This window comes from Elephas maximus, chromosome 1, assembly GCF_024166365.1.
Source record: "Elephas maximus indicus isolate mEleMax1 chromosome 1, mEleMax1 primary haplotype, whole genome shotgun sequence".
Classification (NCBI taxonomy): Eukaryota; Metazoa; Chordata; class Mammalia; order Proboscidea; family Elephantidae; genus Elephas; species Elephas maximus.
Window position 1 is genome coordinate 184,785,387 of NC_064819.1, and position 20,024 is coordinate 184,805,410.

The 20,024-nt window shown below is 40.8% G+C and overlaps 1 protein-coding gene across 2 annotated transcripts in view; it reads right to left on the minus strand.

The window, feature by feature from the left end:
• Positions 1-13,441, minus strand: part of GOPC (golgi associated PDZ and coiled-coil motif containing) — a 51,454-nt gene extending 38,013 nt beyond the window's left edge. For both annotated transcript variants that reach the window (XM_049899806.1, XM_049899805.1), the window contains exon 1: positions 12,919-13,441. In XM_049899806.1, coding sequence (XP_049755763.1) covers positions 12,919-13,206 — 288 coding nt within the window. In that variant the 5' untranslated portion in view covers positions 13,207-13,441. The remainder of the gene's footprint in view (positions 1-12,918) is intronic.
• Positions 13,442-20,024: the final 6,583 nt, after the last annotated feature.

A 20,024-nucleotide genomic window follows, 5' to 3' on the forward strand; every position in this document is an offset into this window, starting at 1 on the left:
TACAGCTCTGGCTCCTGGATACAGGAGGTTCTCCGCACAGATACCCTGGGTCCAAAAGACACACTCCGCTCCTGGCTCTTCTTCATTCAACAAGTATTTATTGAACACCAACTCTATGCCAAGCACTGAGTTAGGTTCTGGGGATACAATGGTGAGCAAAATAAATGTGGATCCTGCCCTGGCAAAGCTTATAGTGTCCTGGTGCAAGAGGCAGCCCATAAAGAAAACATATGACATATAATAGTAACATGAAGTGTGTGCAACATACTTTTTGTAAACATATTCACATTTTAATTGTCTTAATCCTCACAACAATCCTCTAAGAGATGTACTTCTAGTACAGATAAGGAAACTGAAGCAGAGAGAGGTTAGGGGGATTATCCAAGGTACAAAGCTAATAAAATGTGTAATAACAAACTGTAATAAGCTGTATGAAAGGAGAGAATTAGTGGGGTAGGGGTGTCTCGTGAATTTGTCCCCCAAAAATATGTGTATCAATTTCTAGGCCATGATTCCCAGTATCATGTGACTGTCTACCATTTTGTGATCTGATGTAATTTCCCCATGTGTTGTAAATTCTCTATGATGTTGATGAGATGGGATTAGTGGCAGTTATGTTAATGAGGCAGGACTCAATTTACAAAATTAGATTGTGTCTTGAGCCAATTTCTTTTGAGATATAAAAGAAGTGAACAGAGACATGGGGACTTCATACCACCAAGAAAGCAGTATCCGGATCAAAGGACATCCTTTGGGCCTGAGGTTCCTGCACGGACGGAGAAGCTCCTAGACCAGAGGAAGACTGATGACAAGGACCTTCCTCCAGAACCAATAGAGAGTCTTCCCCTGGAGCTGGCAACCTGAATTTGGACTTCTAGCCTCCTAGACTGAGTGAATACATTTCTCTTTGTTAAAGCCATCCCTTTATGGTATTTCTGTTATAGCAGCACTAGATAACTAAGACAGGGCATATGGCTATCCTTTTAGGAAGAGTTTTAGTTACTATTACAGCAGCAGTTCTCAAAGGTCTGAAGCACCTTTTAAAGGAATCCAGATCATCAAAACTATTTTCATAACAATAATATTATTTGCCTTTTTCGTTGTGTTGACATTTACCCTGAAGGCGCAAAAGCGATGGTGAGTAAAACTGCTGACACCTAAGTGCAAGTCAACGCAGTGGCACCAAACTATACCAGTAGCCACCGTATTCTTCACTGCCCTGTGTGTGCAGCTTACTAAAAATAAAAAAGTCATTTAAGAATGTCCTTGACGAAGAAGTAAAAATTAAGAATCGCTTAAAATTTCAACCTTGAATATATGTCATTTTAGTATTCTGTGTGATGAAATGGAAAGCATGCATAAAGTATTCCAGCTGTATACAAAGTTACACTGTTTCAAGGAAAAGCACTTATGAAGTTGCTTTGAATTATAAGCTAAATATCTTTTTCATTAACACCATTTTTACTTGAAAGAAGGGCAAACTATGGTTATTCATATTAAATATTTGGCAGAGATTTTTTTCTTTCAAATAATATTTCATTGAGTTTTTGGTGAAAGTTTACACAGTAAATTAGGTTCCTGTTATGGATTAAATTGTGTCCCCCCAAAATGCACATCAACTCGACTAGGCCATGATTCCCAGTATTGTGTGGTTGTCCACCATTCTGTGATCTAATGTGATTATCCTATGTGTTCTAAATCCTAACTTCTATGATATTAATGAGGCAGTATTAGAGGCAGTTATGTTAATGATGAAGAACTCAACCTACAGGATTAGGTTGTATCTTGAGTCAATCTCTTTTGAGATATAAAAGAGAGAAGCCAGCAGAGAGGAGAGGGACCTTACTGCCACCAAGCAAGAAGAGTCAGGAGCAAAGCATGTCCTTTGAACCTGGGGTCCCTATGCTGAGAAGCTTCTAGACCCAGAGGAAGACGATGACAAGGACCTTCCTCCAGGGCCAAAAGAGAAAGCCTTCCTCTGGAGGTGGCACCCTGAATTCAGACTTCAAGCCTCCTAGACTGTGAGAGAATAAATTTGTTTGTTAAAGCCACCCACTTGTGGTATTTCTCTTATAACAGCACCAGTTAACTAAAGCAGCTATCATTTGAAAATTTCCACACAAATGGTTCAGTGGCATTAGTTACATTTATCATAATGTGTCAATATTCTCTTTGTATTGTAGATTCTCTTTCCAGTACTCTAGTTTCTCTGCCCCCTTATCTTCTCATCTTTGCTTTTGAGTAATTGTTGACCTTTTGGTGACATATTGATGGTTTTTAAGTAGGGCACTGATCTTAGGGGTATTATCCTTTATTTTGTGTGCCACTCTGCTATTTCACTAAAAGGTGATCTCAGGGGATAGGCTCAGTTCTAGATTGAAAGAGTGTCTCAGGGTGTCTTCTGTTCTCTACTGTTCCAGTTTGTCTGGCTTTTTTTTTTTTTTAATAAGAATTTGAGTTCTGCTCCACATTTTTCTCCCATTCTATCCAGGACCAACTACTGTAACCCTGGTCTGAACAGTCAGTGGTAGAGGCCAGGCACCATCTAGTTGTTCAGGTCTCAGGGCAGATGAGGTTGTGGCTCATGCAGGCTTGTTTCTTCTCGAAGCTTTTGGTTACCTTCTTACTGTTTTGCTCCTCATGAGTACAGACCCATGGTTGTGCCTTAGATGGCCACTCACAAGCTTAAGAACTAGACACTACTCACTTCACTAGGATCCAGATGATGATTTTTGTGAACTGTTACGCCAACTGACTGAGTTGTCCATGAGCCTATGGTCCTAAGCCTTCAAGCCGAGAGAACCAACCTTGGAAGATGTTGGGTTATATATGAGGAGTATGCATAAGTGTGTCTTCAATGAATATATGTGCCTGCACCCACATATTTGTATTCACAAGTACTTATACTTTTCTCTGTTCAGACATGTTCTTGAAAAGGAACAAAATGAACCTGTTTCTTCCATGAAAACAAGTGAAAATATTTCTTGCCAATAATAAAAATTTGATCTTTCAAGTGGAAATTAAAATTTTGGAAAACCTGAATTCATCACCACGAGCTTGAGAGCTTCCCACGACTTAAATATTTTTCTGATGAGATTGGTGATACTAACAAATGTGAATTTTTGATATTGTATAATAAGATGTGTCAATATTTGGAAGATCCGTATAACTTCATAAACTATTATTTTCAAAATGAACAATGCATGATGTTATAAAATCATGCCTGGATAAAGCATCCATTCAAAGTGCTACACAGACCAATGCATTTCAGTGTAACCATCTATGAAAAGCTCACTGATAGTAGTTTCAGATTCCACATTGTAACTAACCTTTAAGAAACTACCACTTGACAATTTTTACTATCAAGGAAGAATATCAACAATTATCTGTAAAGGCTATTAAAATACTCCTCCATGATCCAACTCTGTATCTCTGCTAAGTCACATTTTCTTCATATACTTTAATCAAAACAACTTACCATAACAGATTGAAGGCAGCAGCAGACGTAGGAATCCATCTTTCTTCTACTATCAGAGTGTAAAGGTTTTTTAAAATGTAAAACAATGCTACTGTTCTCCCTAAATTTTCTTTTTTTTCCATTTTGGAAAATAGTTTTTTCATTTGAAAAAATGTTATTTGTATCAGTATGGAATAATATAGTATTTAAAATTTTCTCAGCTTTAATTTCAAATTCAGTAAGTATCAATAGATATAACTCACATAAAAAAGCTCTTTGGGGGTCCTCAATAGTTTCTAAGACTGGAAGGGGGTCCTAAGGCCAAAAGAGTTTAAGAACCACTGTCTTACGAGTTTCTGAAACCAGACTATATAAAGGAAAGAATAGTAACATACCCAGGGGTCAGACCATGCAGAGCTTTGTGGGCCATAATAAAGAGTTTAAACTTTATTCAAAGTGCGAGCAAGGAATTTTAAGCAGAATATCAAAATCAAATTTATGTTTTTAAAAGGCAACTGTGTGTAATATGAGAGATAATGGTAACTGAACTAGAGTTGGGGGGCTTGGAATGGAAACAAGTAGATACAAACAATATAAAATGTTTCTGTTTTAATGTCAAACAACTCCACTGTTTTGTGATCAAATTGGAAGTAGGGTATGGAAGAGAATCGATCTGCCCAATTTTTTAGGAATGTCACAAATACATTAAACCCACACTCAATACTCTTGCACAATGATATTTAAAAGTTATTTTTAAATACAGTTTCAAATTTTTCTTTAAATGGAATACCATGAAATATCAACTCACAAATCGTATTTAGGGAAATAAATCAACCCAAAGAGTTAGTCATTCAATCATGTGGCATGCACTGCGGATATACAGCCAACAAGGCAGACACTATCCCAACTCTCACGAAGCTTGTATTGCAGATCAACTGCTGGTGATCTCTAAGGATTCACAGTAGAACACTAGAAATATTCTTAATCATTTATTCAATCAAATAAGCAATTACAGATTGTACACTGTGTACCAGGATCTGGGGAGAAAAACCTGAGTAGGACATAATAGATTCTGCCCGAAAGAAGTTGACAGACTTGTAGAGAAGAAAGAGATAAAAATACATTTCCAATTTACTGCAGTGTGGTGAGCACTCTAATGGAGGCATAGGTGATGAACCAATTCAAAAAGAAGTGAAGGGGGGGGGCAGTTAGAAAGGAGTTTACCTAAGTGTTGAACAGGAAATCTACTAACACATGGAGTGAGGAAAGGTTTGAGATATGAAAACCCCTGGATGGTGAAGCAGGGAATGCAAAACCAAAACCAAACTAAACCCACTGCCATCGCGGCCCTAAAGGACGGAGTAGGACTGTCCCATAGGGTTTGCAAGGCTATAAACCTTTATGGAAGCAGACCATCACATCAGCAGAGCAGCTGGTAGATTCGAACTTCCAAACTTTCAGTTGGCAGCTGAGCGCTTCAACTACTGTGCCACCAGGGTTCCTTGTAGGGATACAAGTAGGTCAGAAAGGCTGGTGTTTAATGTATGGGTTCCAAATTTCATTTTTAGAAAGAGGCCAAACATCAATTCCCAAATTTACATATAAACCAGCCTAGTAGCTTTTTTTTTTAGTAGCTATACTCCCAAGCTATACTCAATGCTGTTTGCAAGCACGGAAGAGAAAATACGAAACAAACAAAAAAATCAGTCCCAGAAAAAATGACCTCATGAAGAAATAATGCTACCCTCTAAGGTCAGCTTTTAGAAAGCATTTGACAGTACAGAGTATTTGACCTAAGATATAATACTGACCCGCAAACAGCTTACATTCCAGAGATGGAAAGATGTGGCAACTAGTAATTACGGTACAGTGGAACAAGTCTAACAAGTTGAAGGTGTTATGGTAGCCTCTGCGTATAAAGGGCAGATGGAAAAGTCGGGTGGGGGAAATCTTCACAGAGAAGGTGATGTAAGTAAAGTCTGGAAAGATGAGTGTCTGATACTGCAGACAAAGAGGGCAGTGTATGCGCATTACACACAAAAGCCTATTCCAAAGCAGAGATGCCATGAAGGAGCAAGACCTATTTGGAGAACTATAATTAGAGCAGTTTTATTGAAGCAAAAGCAGCTAGGAACAGATGACAGGAGATAAGGACAGACAGGTAGACTGGGCACTGATCACCATGCTAAAAGCTTGAACTTTAGGGAGCTGAATAGGGAAGCGGTCTTAGTCATCTAGTGCTGCAATAACGGAAATACCAAAGCAGATGGTTTTAACAAAGAGAAATTTATTTTCTCACAGTCTAGTAGGTTACAAGTCCAAATTCAGGGCATCAGCTCCAGGGCATGGCTTTCTTTCTCTGTCGGCTCTGGAGGAGGGTCTTTGTCCTCAATATTCCCCTGGTCGAGGAGCTTCTCAGATGCAGGGACCCTGTGTCCAAAGGATGTGCTCTGCTCCTGCTGCTCCTTTCTTGGTGGTATGAGGTCCCCAAATCTCTGCTTGCTTCCCTTTCCTTTTATCTCTTGTAAGATAAAAGGTGGTGCAGGCCACACCCCACGGAAATTCCCTTTACCTTGGATCAGGGAGGTGACCTAAGTAAGGGTGATGTTACTATCTCATCCTAAACCTCTCAACATAAAATTACAATCACAAAATGGAGGACAACCACACAATACTCGGAATCGTAGCCTAACCAAACTGATATACACATTTTGGGGGCGACATAATTCAATCCATGACAGAGGCATAGAAAGAAGAGTGACAGAATCAGAATCAGATTTGTCTTTTTTGTATGAACCACTAAAATTAATCCATTGAGATGATTTTGCTAGCAAAAGGATGGTTTGGAAGGGGGAAGGTAAGAAGCAATTAGGAGACAATGTCAGAAATCTGCAAAAGAGATGACTGTAACTATGTACATGTATCCTAAATGTATTACCTTTCCTACCAGATTTCTTCCTTTTCCTGAATTCCTTACTTCAACAAATGGTACGGTATTAATTTCCCAGGACTACCATGACAAATTACCACAAATTGGGTGGCTTAGAGCAACACAGTTTAGGAGCCTGGAAGTCCAAAATCAAACTGGTGGCAGGACTGGTTCCTTCTGGAGGCCCTGAAGCAGAAACCATCCAGTACCTCTCTACGGACGGTGGCTGTTGGCACTCCTTGGTATAGCTTGGCTTGTAGACACATCACTCCAATCTCTGCCTCCATCTTCACCTCTCCTTCTCTGTGTCCTTTTCTGTTTATCAGGGAGTTCTCACTGGATTTGGGGTCTACCCTAACACAGTATGATGTCACCTCAATCCTTATTTTTAATTACATCTGCAAAGATCCTATATCCAAGTAAGGTGACATTCAGAGGTTCTGGCTGGATGTGAATTTTGGGGGGACATTATCCAATCCACTGTAGCTGTCAACCAATACATTTTCCAAACAGAAACCTGGTGTCATCTTAACCCTCCTTCTTCCTCACTCTGCATCTAAGTAATTATCCAATCCTGCCACTTCTACTTCCTTATTCTTCAAGTGATCTCCTTTTCTTCACTTTATTACCATTTTCACTTCATTAACACTCTTGTCTATACAGCAAAGTCCTTTGATGAAGCACTGAATGAACCCAATTATTACTCTCATTACTGTGCCTATATCTGAACAGGTAAGTACTGTGGGAGAAAGTCACACAACAGGGCAGACTGGCTGTACCATGAAATTATAATAACTAAATCCAAATAGGTCCTCAACACTGCCTGGTAGTTGTATTTCTCTGGCCAACTGGCTCTCCTACTCTTCCATAACTCAAGCTCTTATGTTCACCCACGTTCAGCTCCTATTTCTCCTTTATCTATGTGACAGTCTTGAGGCACAATTCCTTCTCCCTCTGGAAACCTATTTTTTTTTTTTTTTTTTTGCTCTTAAGGCCTGTCACTGATTGGATAAGACTCACTCACATGATCAAAGGTAATCTTCTTTACTTAAAAAGAAGCCATCAGACGAAAACACCCTCAGCTTCCCACCATCTGCTCTTACCATCCTTCCCTTCCCTTTAAGCCCAATTGCTGCCCTTCTTTCACTATAAATCCCGTCTATCTTCTACCTGTTACCCTGAAGGTTGGTGGTTCAAATTCACCCAGAGGTGACTTGTGACTTGGAAGAAATGCCTTGTAATCCAACTCATAGGGACCCTATAGGACAGAGGAGAACTGTCCTGCAGGGTTTTCAAGGAGCAGCTCGTGGATTTGAACTACCGATCTTTTGGTTAGGAGCCAAACGCTTAGCCACAATCACAGCCACTGAAAACTCTAAGCTCAGCTCTACTCTAACACACATGGAATCGACAAGACAGTAACTGGTTTGGTTTTTCTGTCTACCTGTACTTTGGATCTCATCTTCACTCAGAAATCTTACTAACATCAATTATCCTTCTCTTTATCACATTCAACTTTTCCCTCAACTAGATGTTTTTCACTGGCATATAAACAAGTCCAACTATTTTTTTACTTAAAAACAAAAGGAAAACAATACACCTCCTTTGAGCTGCACAATCCCCCTTTCCAGTCACAGTCACTTTCTCTGCCTGCTTTTCTTTCTACCTCCTCCCTCCTGCACCAGACATAAATGTGTGTTAGTTGGGAGACTGATTTCCTTTGCTCTGTAGCCTTGACTCCTTACTTAATCCCTGTAAAATGGGAATAACAATACTGAACCTATCTCACAGGACTACTGTGAGAATTAAATGAATCAATACGTGTAAAAGACTTAAGACAGAGCCTGGCACATATTAACTGACTGTTAAGGTTGGCATTATCATTGTTAGTAATGCTGTCTCACATTCATCCAGCCAGCCAACCAGCCAGGTGCACAAGACTGACATCTTGGAGTCATCGTGAATTCCCTTATCCCTCCATTCCAATCCATCCCTAGACTGTGATTTTTAGCTCTCTAGTCTGTCTTGTTCTGAACACTTTCTTCCCTTTCTGCTATCGGATTCCATGCTATCATTATCTTACCTCATTAATTCCCTGCATTCACTTGTCAATCTCTCAAACTTTCTCCATATAGTAGTCACAGTGAACTATTTTAACCTCATATTTGAGGTTACCATCAGGTTCAAAACACTTCAGTGGTTTCCCATTGTTATGCAAGTATATTACACTGACTACAAAATCATATAGACATGGCCCCTGCCTACCTGTTCAAACATATCTAGCACCTCACTTAGTTTGCCCTTTGCTCTCCGTAGCCATATACCAATGCCCTTTGGTTCCTCAATTGCGCTATGCTCTTGCTTGTCACAGGTGCTTTCCACCTCCTGTTCCCTCTACTGGCGTGTTGAATGATATTCCCATTTCTTTTAGTCTAATTCCTGTTGTTAGGTGCCACTGAGTCGATTCCAACTCAGACAGAGCCCATGTGACAGAGTAGAACTGCCCCATACAGCCTTCTAGGCTATAATCTTTACAAAAAGGGGCCCTGGTGCGGCAATGGTTAAAGTACTGGTCTGCTAACCAAAAGGTCAGCGACTTGAACCTACCGGCAGCTTCACAAGAAAAGGGACGTAGCGATCTGCTCCCATAAAGATTTACAGCCTAGGAAACCCTATGGGACAATTCTACTTTGTCTTATAGGGTCATTATGAGTCAGAATCAACTTGCCAGCACATGACAATCTTTATGGAAACAGATTGCAGGTCTTTCTCCAGCAGAGCCACTAGGTGGGTTTGAACTGCCAACCTTCTGGTTAGCAGTCAAGTGCTTAAAAACTGCACCACCAGGGTTCTTTATCCTTTATGTCTAGCTCAATGGTCAAACTTCATTTGACCAACCCCCCTCCCTCGAACAGACTCTCATTACTCCATGTATCTTTCCTTCAAAGCACTCATCAAAGTTGTAATCTCAGAGCATGTGATTATTCCCCCCAACAGATTCCCTCAATGGAATCCAAGCTCCATAACAGCAAGGACTATGTCTGTTTTTGTCCTCCACTGTATTCCCCAGTGCCTAGTATAGCATCCGGGACATAGCTGAAACTCAATAAATATATACCAGATCAACATTAAACTTTCAAGTTCAGTACTGCAAAAACAGACCCACTGCCTGTTTAAAAACGGCGGATTTAAACAGTACGAGGATGGTACATCATCAGCTCATTATCAATGCGGCTCTAGACCAAAGTTAAGAGTTTCTCCACTGATGGTGGTGAACAATAAATCACTTAAAAAAGATGTATGGATTCAGCAACTGCTAAGGGAAAGGAGGATGTGACAGAAGGTGTATTGTTTTAAAGGAGGGTTAACAGGCAGGAACCTGCATTTCAATGCAGAGAAGTGAGTTTTTCTAAAGTACCGGTTCCAACCTTTGTTCTACTCCAACACAAGCTTACTACTGCTACTTGACTACTATTACCACTACTACTATCCCAGTCAGTCCCTGTGACTCCAGCACAGCCATCACCAACTGGCTCACCATAGCAGGGATTCTCAAGCAGGTAGGAAATATAGGAGAAATGTGAGTAATTTGAAATAGCACGCTCTCAAAATATTCTGATATACTTTACCCTCCATTTCCCCCCATAGATACCCTTCTGCCAAGATAAAATTTATGGAAAATAGTAGTCCCATGAATGTCATTCATATTTAACTTAGAAATGTAACCTATGAATTTTTTTTGCAACAAAATTGTCTTCCTAACTACTAGATTAATATAGAGCCCTGGTGGCGCAGTGGTTAAAAGCTCAGCTGCTAACCAAAAACGTTGGCAGTTCAAATCCACCAGCCGCTCCTTGAAAACCCTATAGGACAGTTCTACTCTGTTCTAGAGGGTCTCCATGAATCGGAATCAACAGCAACGAGTTTAGATTAATATTAAACCTGGTGTCACCTAAAGACACAATGACTGGACAGTAGAAGGGGCAATCTGGAAGGATACTCTAGACCAATTTAACAGTATTATAAATTACCAACACTGGAGGTATCCATATCTTGATTATATAAATTCTTCTACTATGGCAACATGGTTTGAGGTATTAATTTCTAAAACCACTGAACTATGGAGCACATTTGTTATATCAAATGTAAGCAGCCTCAAATAGTATGCCTTAATGTTCATATATTTAAATCAATATAACTATCTAAATTTGGCAAAAAGTTATAGAATGGTTTTCTAAGAATCTAGATGTCTGAAGACTGATAACACTATATGCAGCAAGCCCTGAAATCACGCAGACGGATACAGCAGACCTACTATGAAAGGCAACGCCGGCGTTGAACCTCTCTCCTCAGCAGTACACAACTGATTCCATAACCCGTTGCTGTTGATTTCGACTCACAGCGACCCTATAGGACAGAGTACAACTGCCCCATTCGGTTTCCAGGGAGCACCTGGTGGATTCAAACTGCCGCCCTTTTGGTTAGCAGCCGTAGGTAGCTCTTAGCCACTACGCCACCAGGGTTTCCATACAAGGTGTAAAAATTACTAAATTATGGAAGATTAATACTACAAACAGACAAGTCATTATAATGGAAAAAGCAAGAAAACAAAAAAACCAAATCAAGTTTACGTCTCTCCCTCTACATTTTCTGAGACCTTTAAATGAAGAGTTTCAAACATGTTGAAAAATATGCTCACATTGTGATTCGCAAGCATTTCTTATTTTGAAAAATAACGCCACCTCTAAGTCAGGGCATGAAGTCAGAATACATAATTATAACTTCTGAGAAAAAGAGCATGCATAATTTATTACAGCTTTGAATACTCATCTAAAATGCTTAAAGATGAAAAAAAAATTGAGCACTACCTCCTACTCACATAATGATTCTTTCTGCAAAATTAGATTTTAAACCGGACATCATAATATCACTGTTTAATGTTTCCGCAAGTCATTTACAAACCTGCAGTTGTAAATGATAAAAAAAGTTCTCATGTGACAAAAGCTCCTCTCCTACTTTGTTATTCAAAGCTCAAGTACTATTTCTAAGTACCATCAGATGCAATTTCACTACTTGAAAAAATAACTATCTTCTAGAAATTACTATCAATCAAGAAATCAAGAGACATTTTTATTCTACCTAGAAAAGCCAATTATTACCTTCATATCAACACTTTCATTCTTACCCTTTTAAAAAGGGTAGAAGAAATTAACAGTCCATTCAGTGGAGAAGAGGCAGAAAATCTCAGATGTGCAAACCAATGTTAATCAGATTATACCACTTTTTTTATGACTGACAGAAAAGCGAAAAAATGCTGACCACTAAGCGAAGAGAGGATGCATCTCTGATATTCATATCAATTTGGATCTGATGGGTAGTTTCAATTATCATAACTAGTAGCAACAATGATTTCTTAGGAAAACTAATGTTCAAAGAGTTTTGCACATCACTGATTATCCCATTTTTAATCTACTTTTAAAAGACTCATTCTCATTTAAATTGCCTAATTTTTTTTAAATTAGAAAATGCTCTTTATGTAATTATTTAATAAAATTAATCTATCATGATTTCTAAATATTTTAATAATGCCCTAATTTCATTTTCTGCAAAATGTGGTAGGGTTTTTTGTTTTTTGGGAGGGGAAACCACCACCACTCGCCCACACCCACCCCAAGATTACAGACTAAAACAATCATTCTTTACACACTCAAAAATAAATTCAGACTCTGGGAAACACAGTAAAGTACAAATACACAAAGTTCAATGTTAGAAGCCATTTGAATAACTGCACGGGGCTCTGGAGATGTCTGCCTGTAACCTAAGGACCAACTGTGGATGTAAACCGAGAAAGGCAATGATATTATCATATTTATCCCACAAATTCTAAGAGCTTTGATCAAATTCCCCTAAATAGTTCATGCATGCAGAGAATAGTATGTCTCTGTAACCGCAGATGCCGGTCTGGAATAGTTTAAAAAAATAAGTAAATAACCAGGCCTGTATCTGTCTGGTGTGATATGCAAACTTTGTTTTATCGACGTCTTAAATGTAAAAAGGTGGGCTAAGGTATTCATTCTTATGACAGAGAATCTTTGAGCTTAAGTCTTGGCTGGTGTAATTAGTTCCTGTTTCTTCCCCATTGAGGTGCTAAGAAGGTGATGACACGACCCCGGGAGACCCACACGTCTCTTCCTCCGTACCTTACCTACCCTGGTGGTGTAGTGGTTAAGTGCTACGGCTGCTAACCAAAGGGTCAGCAGTTCGAATCCGCCAGGCGCTCCTTGGAAACTCTATGGGGCACTTCTACTCTGTCCTATAGGGTCGGCTAAGAGTCGGAATCGACTCGACGGCACTGGGTTACCTTACCTAACTCCTTTCTTCACACACACACGCGCACTCTCCCATCACATTCATAGCCCAGGTGCCCCTGTAGGCAGTTTTCTGGAGTTGTTTCACTGGTGTATCTAAATAGGATCTAACGCCACCAGGCAGCCTGGGACTGAATGTGGCCCCGCCAGCGCCCTCTGCTCACCTCTAGCTTGTGGTTGATTTGGGACACAGTCTGGGCTTTATGGCAAAGCTGCGCAAAGCAGGAGCTCAGGCTGGTCATCTTCTGTCGCCCCTCATAAGTAATGTCCGCCTGGTCCGGATCGATCTCGCCCAGGAGTAGATCCACATCCACGAAGGCCTTATCGAACTCCTTCTCCAGCACCTCCAGCCACCGGAACATGGATACCCCGCCGGGGGAGACCCCCACAGCGCAGGAGGCGCCCCCTGAGCCCCCACCGGCCCCCGCCGGGCACGGGCCGCCCGCCGACATGGCGCCGCCTAGGGCCTCCCCTGCCTGCTGCTGACCCCCGCCGCCCACCCTGCGCGAGGGGAACTGCTGGGACTATGGGGACCCCCGCGCACGCACGTTCCGTCGTACCCCGTCTTCCCCTCGCGCGGCTAACGCCGGCAAGGTAGGCCCGCAGTGGCAAGAGCAGCGAGGCTGAGGCGGCGGCGGTGGCACACGGAAGACCCGGGACCGTCCCACCTCCGTCCCGCTCCCACTGCGCATGCGTAGCAAAGAGGCAGGCGGACAAGGCTGGCGGGGACGAAATGGGCGGGGCTAGGATAAGACTTTGGCCTATGAAAGGCCTGTGCTCGGGACCGGCTGTCAGCGGCCATCTTGACAACTGGCTAACTCCAAGTTGGATCCCAGAGAAACAGAGGCGCATGGTGTCTGCTTCCAATTTGGAAAGATCGGCGGGAGAGAGGATATCCACGTCGCAGAAAAGAACGGCTTCCGCCCGTTTGACTTCACAGTGGGCGGGAGCTATTCTAAAGTCTGGGAAAGTTGCTGCAGTAGAGTCCGGGGGCAGGGAGTGGAAAGCTTGGAAGGGCAGAGTGAGCATGCGCAATAGCCACGTTTTACCTTTCTTCTTTCCAGTTCCTGTTTAGGGTGGAGTGTTGGATACACTGGCTCTTTTTGTTAAACCAGGCCCTAAACTCTGGGAGGGAACTGCTTAAAGCTGCAGGTTGAGGAGAGCGCCTGACCAGGTTTTGCCGAATTAATAGAAGACCTTTTGTCTCGTGATTAAGAGGCAGGCCTGGGTTCAAGTGTTATGTTTCACACCCTGGCTATACAGCCTTCGTCGTGTTACTTAACCTCGGAGTCTCAAATTTTACTTCGTTCAGTAATAAGGTAAAATGCTTAGCATGGGTGCTTGGCACGTGGTATTAGGTCCTGTTACACCACAGATCATACATTTCAAAAACAACTATTTGAAAAGTGCAAGTGTTGAAGGAATCACTCAATTATTTAAAAAAAACTGGGTAGTGTTCAACACGTGACGTTTCAGAAAAATTAAACAATTTAAGTGGATATCCCCAAAGAATGGCTTGTTTTCCCCTCTCATTATAGAGCTCATGTTGATTTCTTTTTGAAACCATACATCGGAATGCAAAATGATTATATATTGTATGTATTATTAAAAAAGAAGAAAAAACCACACCCGTTCTTGTGGAGTCAATTCTGACTCAACGTACAGGCGCGCGCGCGCGCACACACACGCACACCCCAGTCTCAGTGCTTTTACTGTCAAATCTTAATCTGAAAGGGAAGGAAGCACTCAAAGGCATAATACTATGTTTAGTACTACCTCTTAAGTCTTTATGAAGATTTATATATTCGTAAATATATTAAATGCCGAACCGTGCACTGGGGACACAAATGAATGAGACATAACCCTCATTCAAGCAGGGCTCATAGGTTACTGCGGTTACTAGCATTCACAGCTACAATTTTAATTTGATTTTTGCAGTACACCTGGAAGTGTTGAGCAGTTGCCCCCTTTACCATTCCACCTACCCACTCTCAACCCCGTTTCATTTCAAGTGTAGCCCAGTCGAGGAAAGGGAAGGAGAAACCAGCCTGGTAAGAATAGGTTGGTTGGAACTTTTGCTCCTGTATTGCCTGAGGGAATATTTTACTGGCCGACTACAAAAGTCTTCTGTGACCTTGTCAGGGGACAGACCCTTCCAATTAATCACCGTCCAAAGCCTGCACCATGTGACCCTTGTCAACACCAATGAGGAACGAGAAATCACATCTTTAGTTTGTTCTCTGGGTACTGCAGGGCTGACTAATTAATGTAAGCCAGTAGAGTCCTTTGGCTCCAGCAAACTTAGCTAAGCCTTAGTAAACGTAAGATCCTTGCCCTGAGCTTATATAGGCATGTTCAGGCAGGTTTTAATACACAATAAATTATATAAAACTAAGATTTGCATTCTTCCCCACTCCCTTCCAAAACTAACTTTGCATTTATCTACGATATTCACAAGAACATCATTACTACAGCTACCGAGGTCCCAGCCTCTTTATAGGTAATATAGTTAGCAATGAATTTTCAGGAATTTGAAGCAAGTAATTTGAAACTGGAGAGGGGCACATACATGGAACCACAACAACAATAATTATAGCTATCAATTACTGAGCACTTAGTATGTGGTAGGCATTGTGGAATTTGCTTAACCTTTTTGATCCTTGAAAAATCCTCTGAGGTAGGTATTATCATTTTGTCCTAGACGGTTAACAGCTTAAGTATTGTCTTGGTAAGGTCACACAGCTAAAAAGTGAGTGAGCAGGGTTCCCGTCTAGGTGTCTTTTTTAATCCAAAGCCTTTGCCATTGACCAGGAGGCATAGAAGGATGGGAAAATCCATTTCTTCTTGTACAAATTATCAGTATAAAATGGCAAATCTGTCCAAAAGTAGTTACCTTTAAAAAAAAAAATTCTTCCCAGTAAATAGCCAAATACAAATCTCTTACTATGTAATAAATATGACAAAAATAGTAATTGTAATACTCATTTTTTTTCTTATAGCTCTCTTTATACGGCCCACCCACACTTGCAGATAAATTTCATTTCTTTTAAATAACATCATTCAACTTCTGACTATATTGTGTGAGTGTGGCTGAAGTGCATTTCAAGTGTGTATATGTGTCCAGTGCTCTAATTGTTGATGAATAGCCCCATTTTCAGGATGCCTAGTTGAATTTCTGTTACAACCCTTACAATTCCAACAAGTCACACTCTCTGTGCCTCAGCATACTTTCATCTATATTGTCCCTTCTCATTACCACACTATGGCTACGTCCCTATGCGCTTGCTGTTTCTATCACCATGTGACTATTTCAAGTGCTCTTGAGAAGCCCTGATGTAGACAAATAATCTTCTGCCCACCTTGATTGAGTTGTTGCAATTTTATTGAGTTGTTACAATTTTACAAGTCACAGCCAAATTTGGACAAGAAAAGTAGGGTTGGTTTGATGTTCAAGTGCTGCCATCTGTTGTCAACATTCTCTATCTACATTATTGCCTTTACCTACTCTGGAATTTGGAATTGTAATCTCAATACTTGCAGGATTTATTTTCCCAGAGATAATAAAATCATGATAGTTGTATTTGCAGTTGGATTGGCAGAAACCTCCAACAATTGTTTCGTGAATCATACCTATGTGATTTTTTAAGTCTGCTATAACTTAAATATGACTGTCTTGCTTTAGAAATTTATCCCTGCAGAGTTCTGCCAAAAGATGTTATTAAGAATAAATAGGGTGGGAAACTTTAAACCAAAAATATCCCCTGAAGTCTTCTTAAAACCAAATGATAATTTAGCATAATAGTAAAGAATGTCTGCCTTGAGCATAGTGTTCTTTTAAGATCTATCTGTATGGGATCAAATCAACAACAGCAACCTCAAAGATTAAGTAGGAAACCTAGGGGGCAATGATTTTATGTTAAATTGGGGAGGAACAACTCTTTTTTTTTTTTTAATAATTTTTATTGTGCTTTAAGTGAAAGTTTACAAATCAAGTCAGTCTCTCACACAAAAACTTATATACACCTTGCTACATACTCCCAATTACTCTCCGCCTAATGAGACAGCCTGCTCTCTCCCTCCACTCTCTCTTTTCGTGTCCATTTCACCAGCTTCTAACCCCCTATGCCCTATCATCTCCCCTCCAGGCAGGAGATGCCAACATAGTCTCAAGTGTCCACCTGATCCAAGAAGCTCACTCCTCACCAGCATCCCTCCCCAACCCACTGTCCAGTCCAATCCATGTCTGAAGAGTTGGCTTAGGGGAATGGTTCCTGTCCTGGGCCAACAGAAGGTCTGGGGGCCATGACCACTGGGGTCCTTCCAATCTCAGTCAGACGATTAAGTCTGGTCTTTTTATGAGAATTTGGGGTCTGCATCCCATTGCTCTCCTGCTCCCTCAGGGGTTCTCTGTTGTGTTCCCTGTCAGGGCAGTCATTGGTTGTAGTGGGATACCATCTTGTTCTTCTGGACTCAGGATGATGGCGTCTCTGGTTCATGTGGCCCTTTCTATCTCTTTGGACTCATAATTGCCTTGTGTCCTTGGTGTTCTTCATTCTCCTTTGCTCCAGGTGGGTTGAGACCAATTGATGCATCTTAGGTGGCTGCTTGCTAGCGTTTAAGACCCCAGACGCCACTCTTCAACGTGGGATACAGAATGTTTTCTTAATAGATTTTATTATGCCAATTGACTTAGATGTCCCCTGAAACCATGGTCCCCAAACCCCCTGCACCTGCTACACTGGCCTTCGAAGCATTCAGCTTATTCGGGAAACTTTTTTGCTTTTGGTCCAGCCCAGGTGTGCTGACCTGGGTAGGAACAACTCTTAAAAAGAGGATGAGAATTGTTGCACAACTCAAAGAATGTAATCAATGTCACTGAATTGTACATGTAGAAATTGTTGAATTAGTATATGTTCTGCTGTGTATATTCTCAACAACAACAAAAGTAAATTATTTTTTAAAAAAAGAATAGAGTGGGGATTGAAGAAATTGGGATGAGGAAAGAGGATGCTAAAAATTTCTCTGGTAGATACTGGTAATTAGCTGTGGGGTTACTGTATAATTCAAACATATCTACAGCACCATTAAATGCAAAGGTACTGTAATGAACATTGTTGTTAGTTGGTGTTGACATGGCTCCGTCTCATGGAGACCCCTCATGCAATTGCCCAGTCCTGTGTCATCTTCACGATCATTGGTAATGAATAGAGACATGATCCACCTGGGACTGCAGAAACTATCATTTATTGAACTCTACTTTGTACCAGAACCTGTACTAAGCTTCTCATGTCTCATTTAATCACTAATAACCCTACCAGGAGAAAGGAAAAGATCTAAGGGTCAGGAAATAACATTTGTTGAGTGCCTACCATGTATCAGGAAACCCTGGTGGTGTAGTGGTTAAGAGCTATGGTTGCTAACCAAAAGGTTGGCAGTTCAAGTCCACCAGGCACTTCTTAGAAACTCTATGGGGCAGTTCTACTGTGTCCTACAGGGTCACCATGAGTTCGAATCGACTTGATGGCAACAGTTTGATTTTTGGTTTTTTACCATGTATCAGTACCTTTGCTAAGGCAATTTATATTCATTATCTCATTAACAACGCTATATGGAAGGTATTATTATTTATATTTTACAAATGGGACAATTAAGCCTCAGAGAAGTTTATACTAATTGTTCAAATTTCAAGTTCACCGAATGTGATGGATTGAATTTTGTCCCCCCACCCCCCAAAATTATGCTGAAGACCTAATCCCTTAAACCTGTGAACGTAACCTTCTTTGGAAATAAAGCCTTTGAAAATGTTAACGGTTAAAATGAGGTCATACTAAAGTAGGGTGCATCCTAATCCCATCGGAGTGGTGTCCTTATAAAAGAGGAGGAAAGGCACAGAGAGACAGAGGGACAGCCGAAGATGCATCTACAAGCTAAGAAATGCCTGGGGCTACCAGAAGCTAGGAAAGACAATAAAGGAGACTTTGGAGGAAGCATGGCTGGGCAATGCGTCGATTTGGACTCCTAGTATCCAGAACTGTGAGAAAATAAATTTCTGTTCTTATAACCCCCCCAGTTTGTGGTATTTTATTACTGCAGCCCTAGGAAACTAATACACCTAGCTCGTAATCGGCAGGCTCAGTACTCAGTATTGGCTGATGGCAAAGCTGATAGCACCACCACTTCCTAGACGGGTGAATGTGAGCATAATGCTTAACCACTCTAGCTTCTGTTTCCTTATCTGTAAAACAGAGAATGTGATAGTAATAGTATCTGTCTAACAGGATTGATGTGAGGATTAAACTACTTAATGCATACAAAGCACTTAGCTCAGTGCCTGGCACATAACAAGTGTTCAGTTGGTATTGGCTGTTGTTATTTCGAAGTGTAAATAGGCACATTATTTTATGATCCATTTTATGTAATCTTTATTATCTGTATGTCCCAACTTTGAGTCTCTGTCCTTTGTGGGGAAACCCTGGCGGCATAGAGTTTAAGTGCTATGGCTGCTAACCAAAAGGTCAGCAATTTGAATCCACCAGACACTCCTTGGAAACTCTATGGGGCAGTTCTACTCTGTCCTTTAGGGTCGCTATGAGTCGGAATCAACTCAACAGCAACGGGTTTGGCTTGGTCCTTCGTGGGAGTATGTTTCAAAGTCCTCATCTCTCTCTCAGGACTCTTTGTATATCTTTCTTGGCAGTTCTGTTTTCCCCTGCTTATCTCTGCCCTTCTCCCTCCTGCCTTTGACTCTCTTCCTTAATTAATCGCTGAATAGAAATAAAGTATGTTTTTATTTGTTGCAGTTATCAAATATTGTTGATTTTTCTTTGTTCTTAGTTTTAAAATCACGAAAATGGGACAGAATTTTTTTTACCCATATTATATCCTTGGTTTTTACTTACATTACCATATTGATTTTTTTCCTCCTGTTTTAAGGGACTAGATAAATGTTTTTTTTCACTCTTATGATAAACTAAACACAAACCCGCTACGGTAGAGTCAATTTCTGTTCCTAGTGACTCTCTAGGACAGAGTAGAACTTCCCTTTAGGGTTTTCAAGGCTGTAAATCTTTATGGAAGCAGGCTGCCTGCCAGATTTCACTTTTGCAGAGCTGGTGGGTTCAAACTATGAACTTTTTGGTTAGCAGTCAAGCGTTTTAACCACTGTACACCACCAGAGCTCCTTACTCTTAGATAGATGGTACTCAATAAAGAGGACAAAGTGAATGTGATTCTTTTTACCATAAAAATAAGTTTTTCTTCTAAAAGCTCA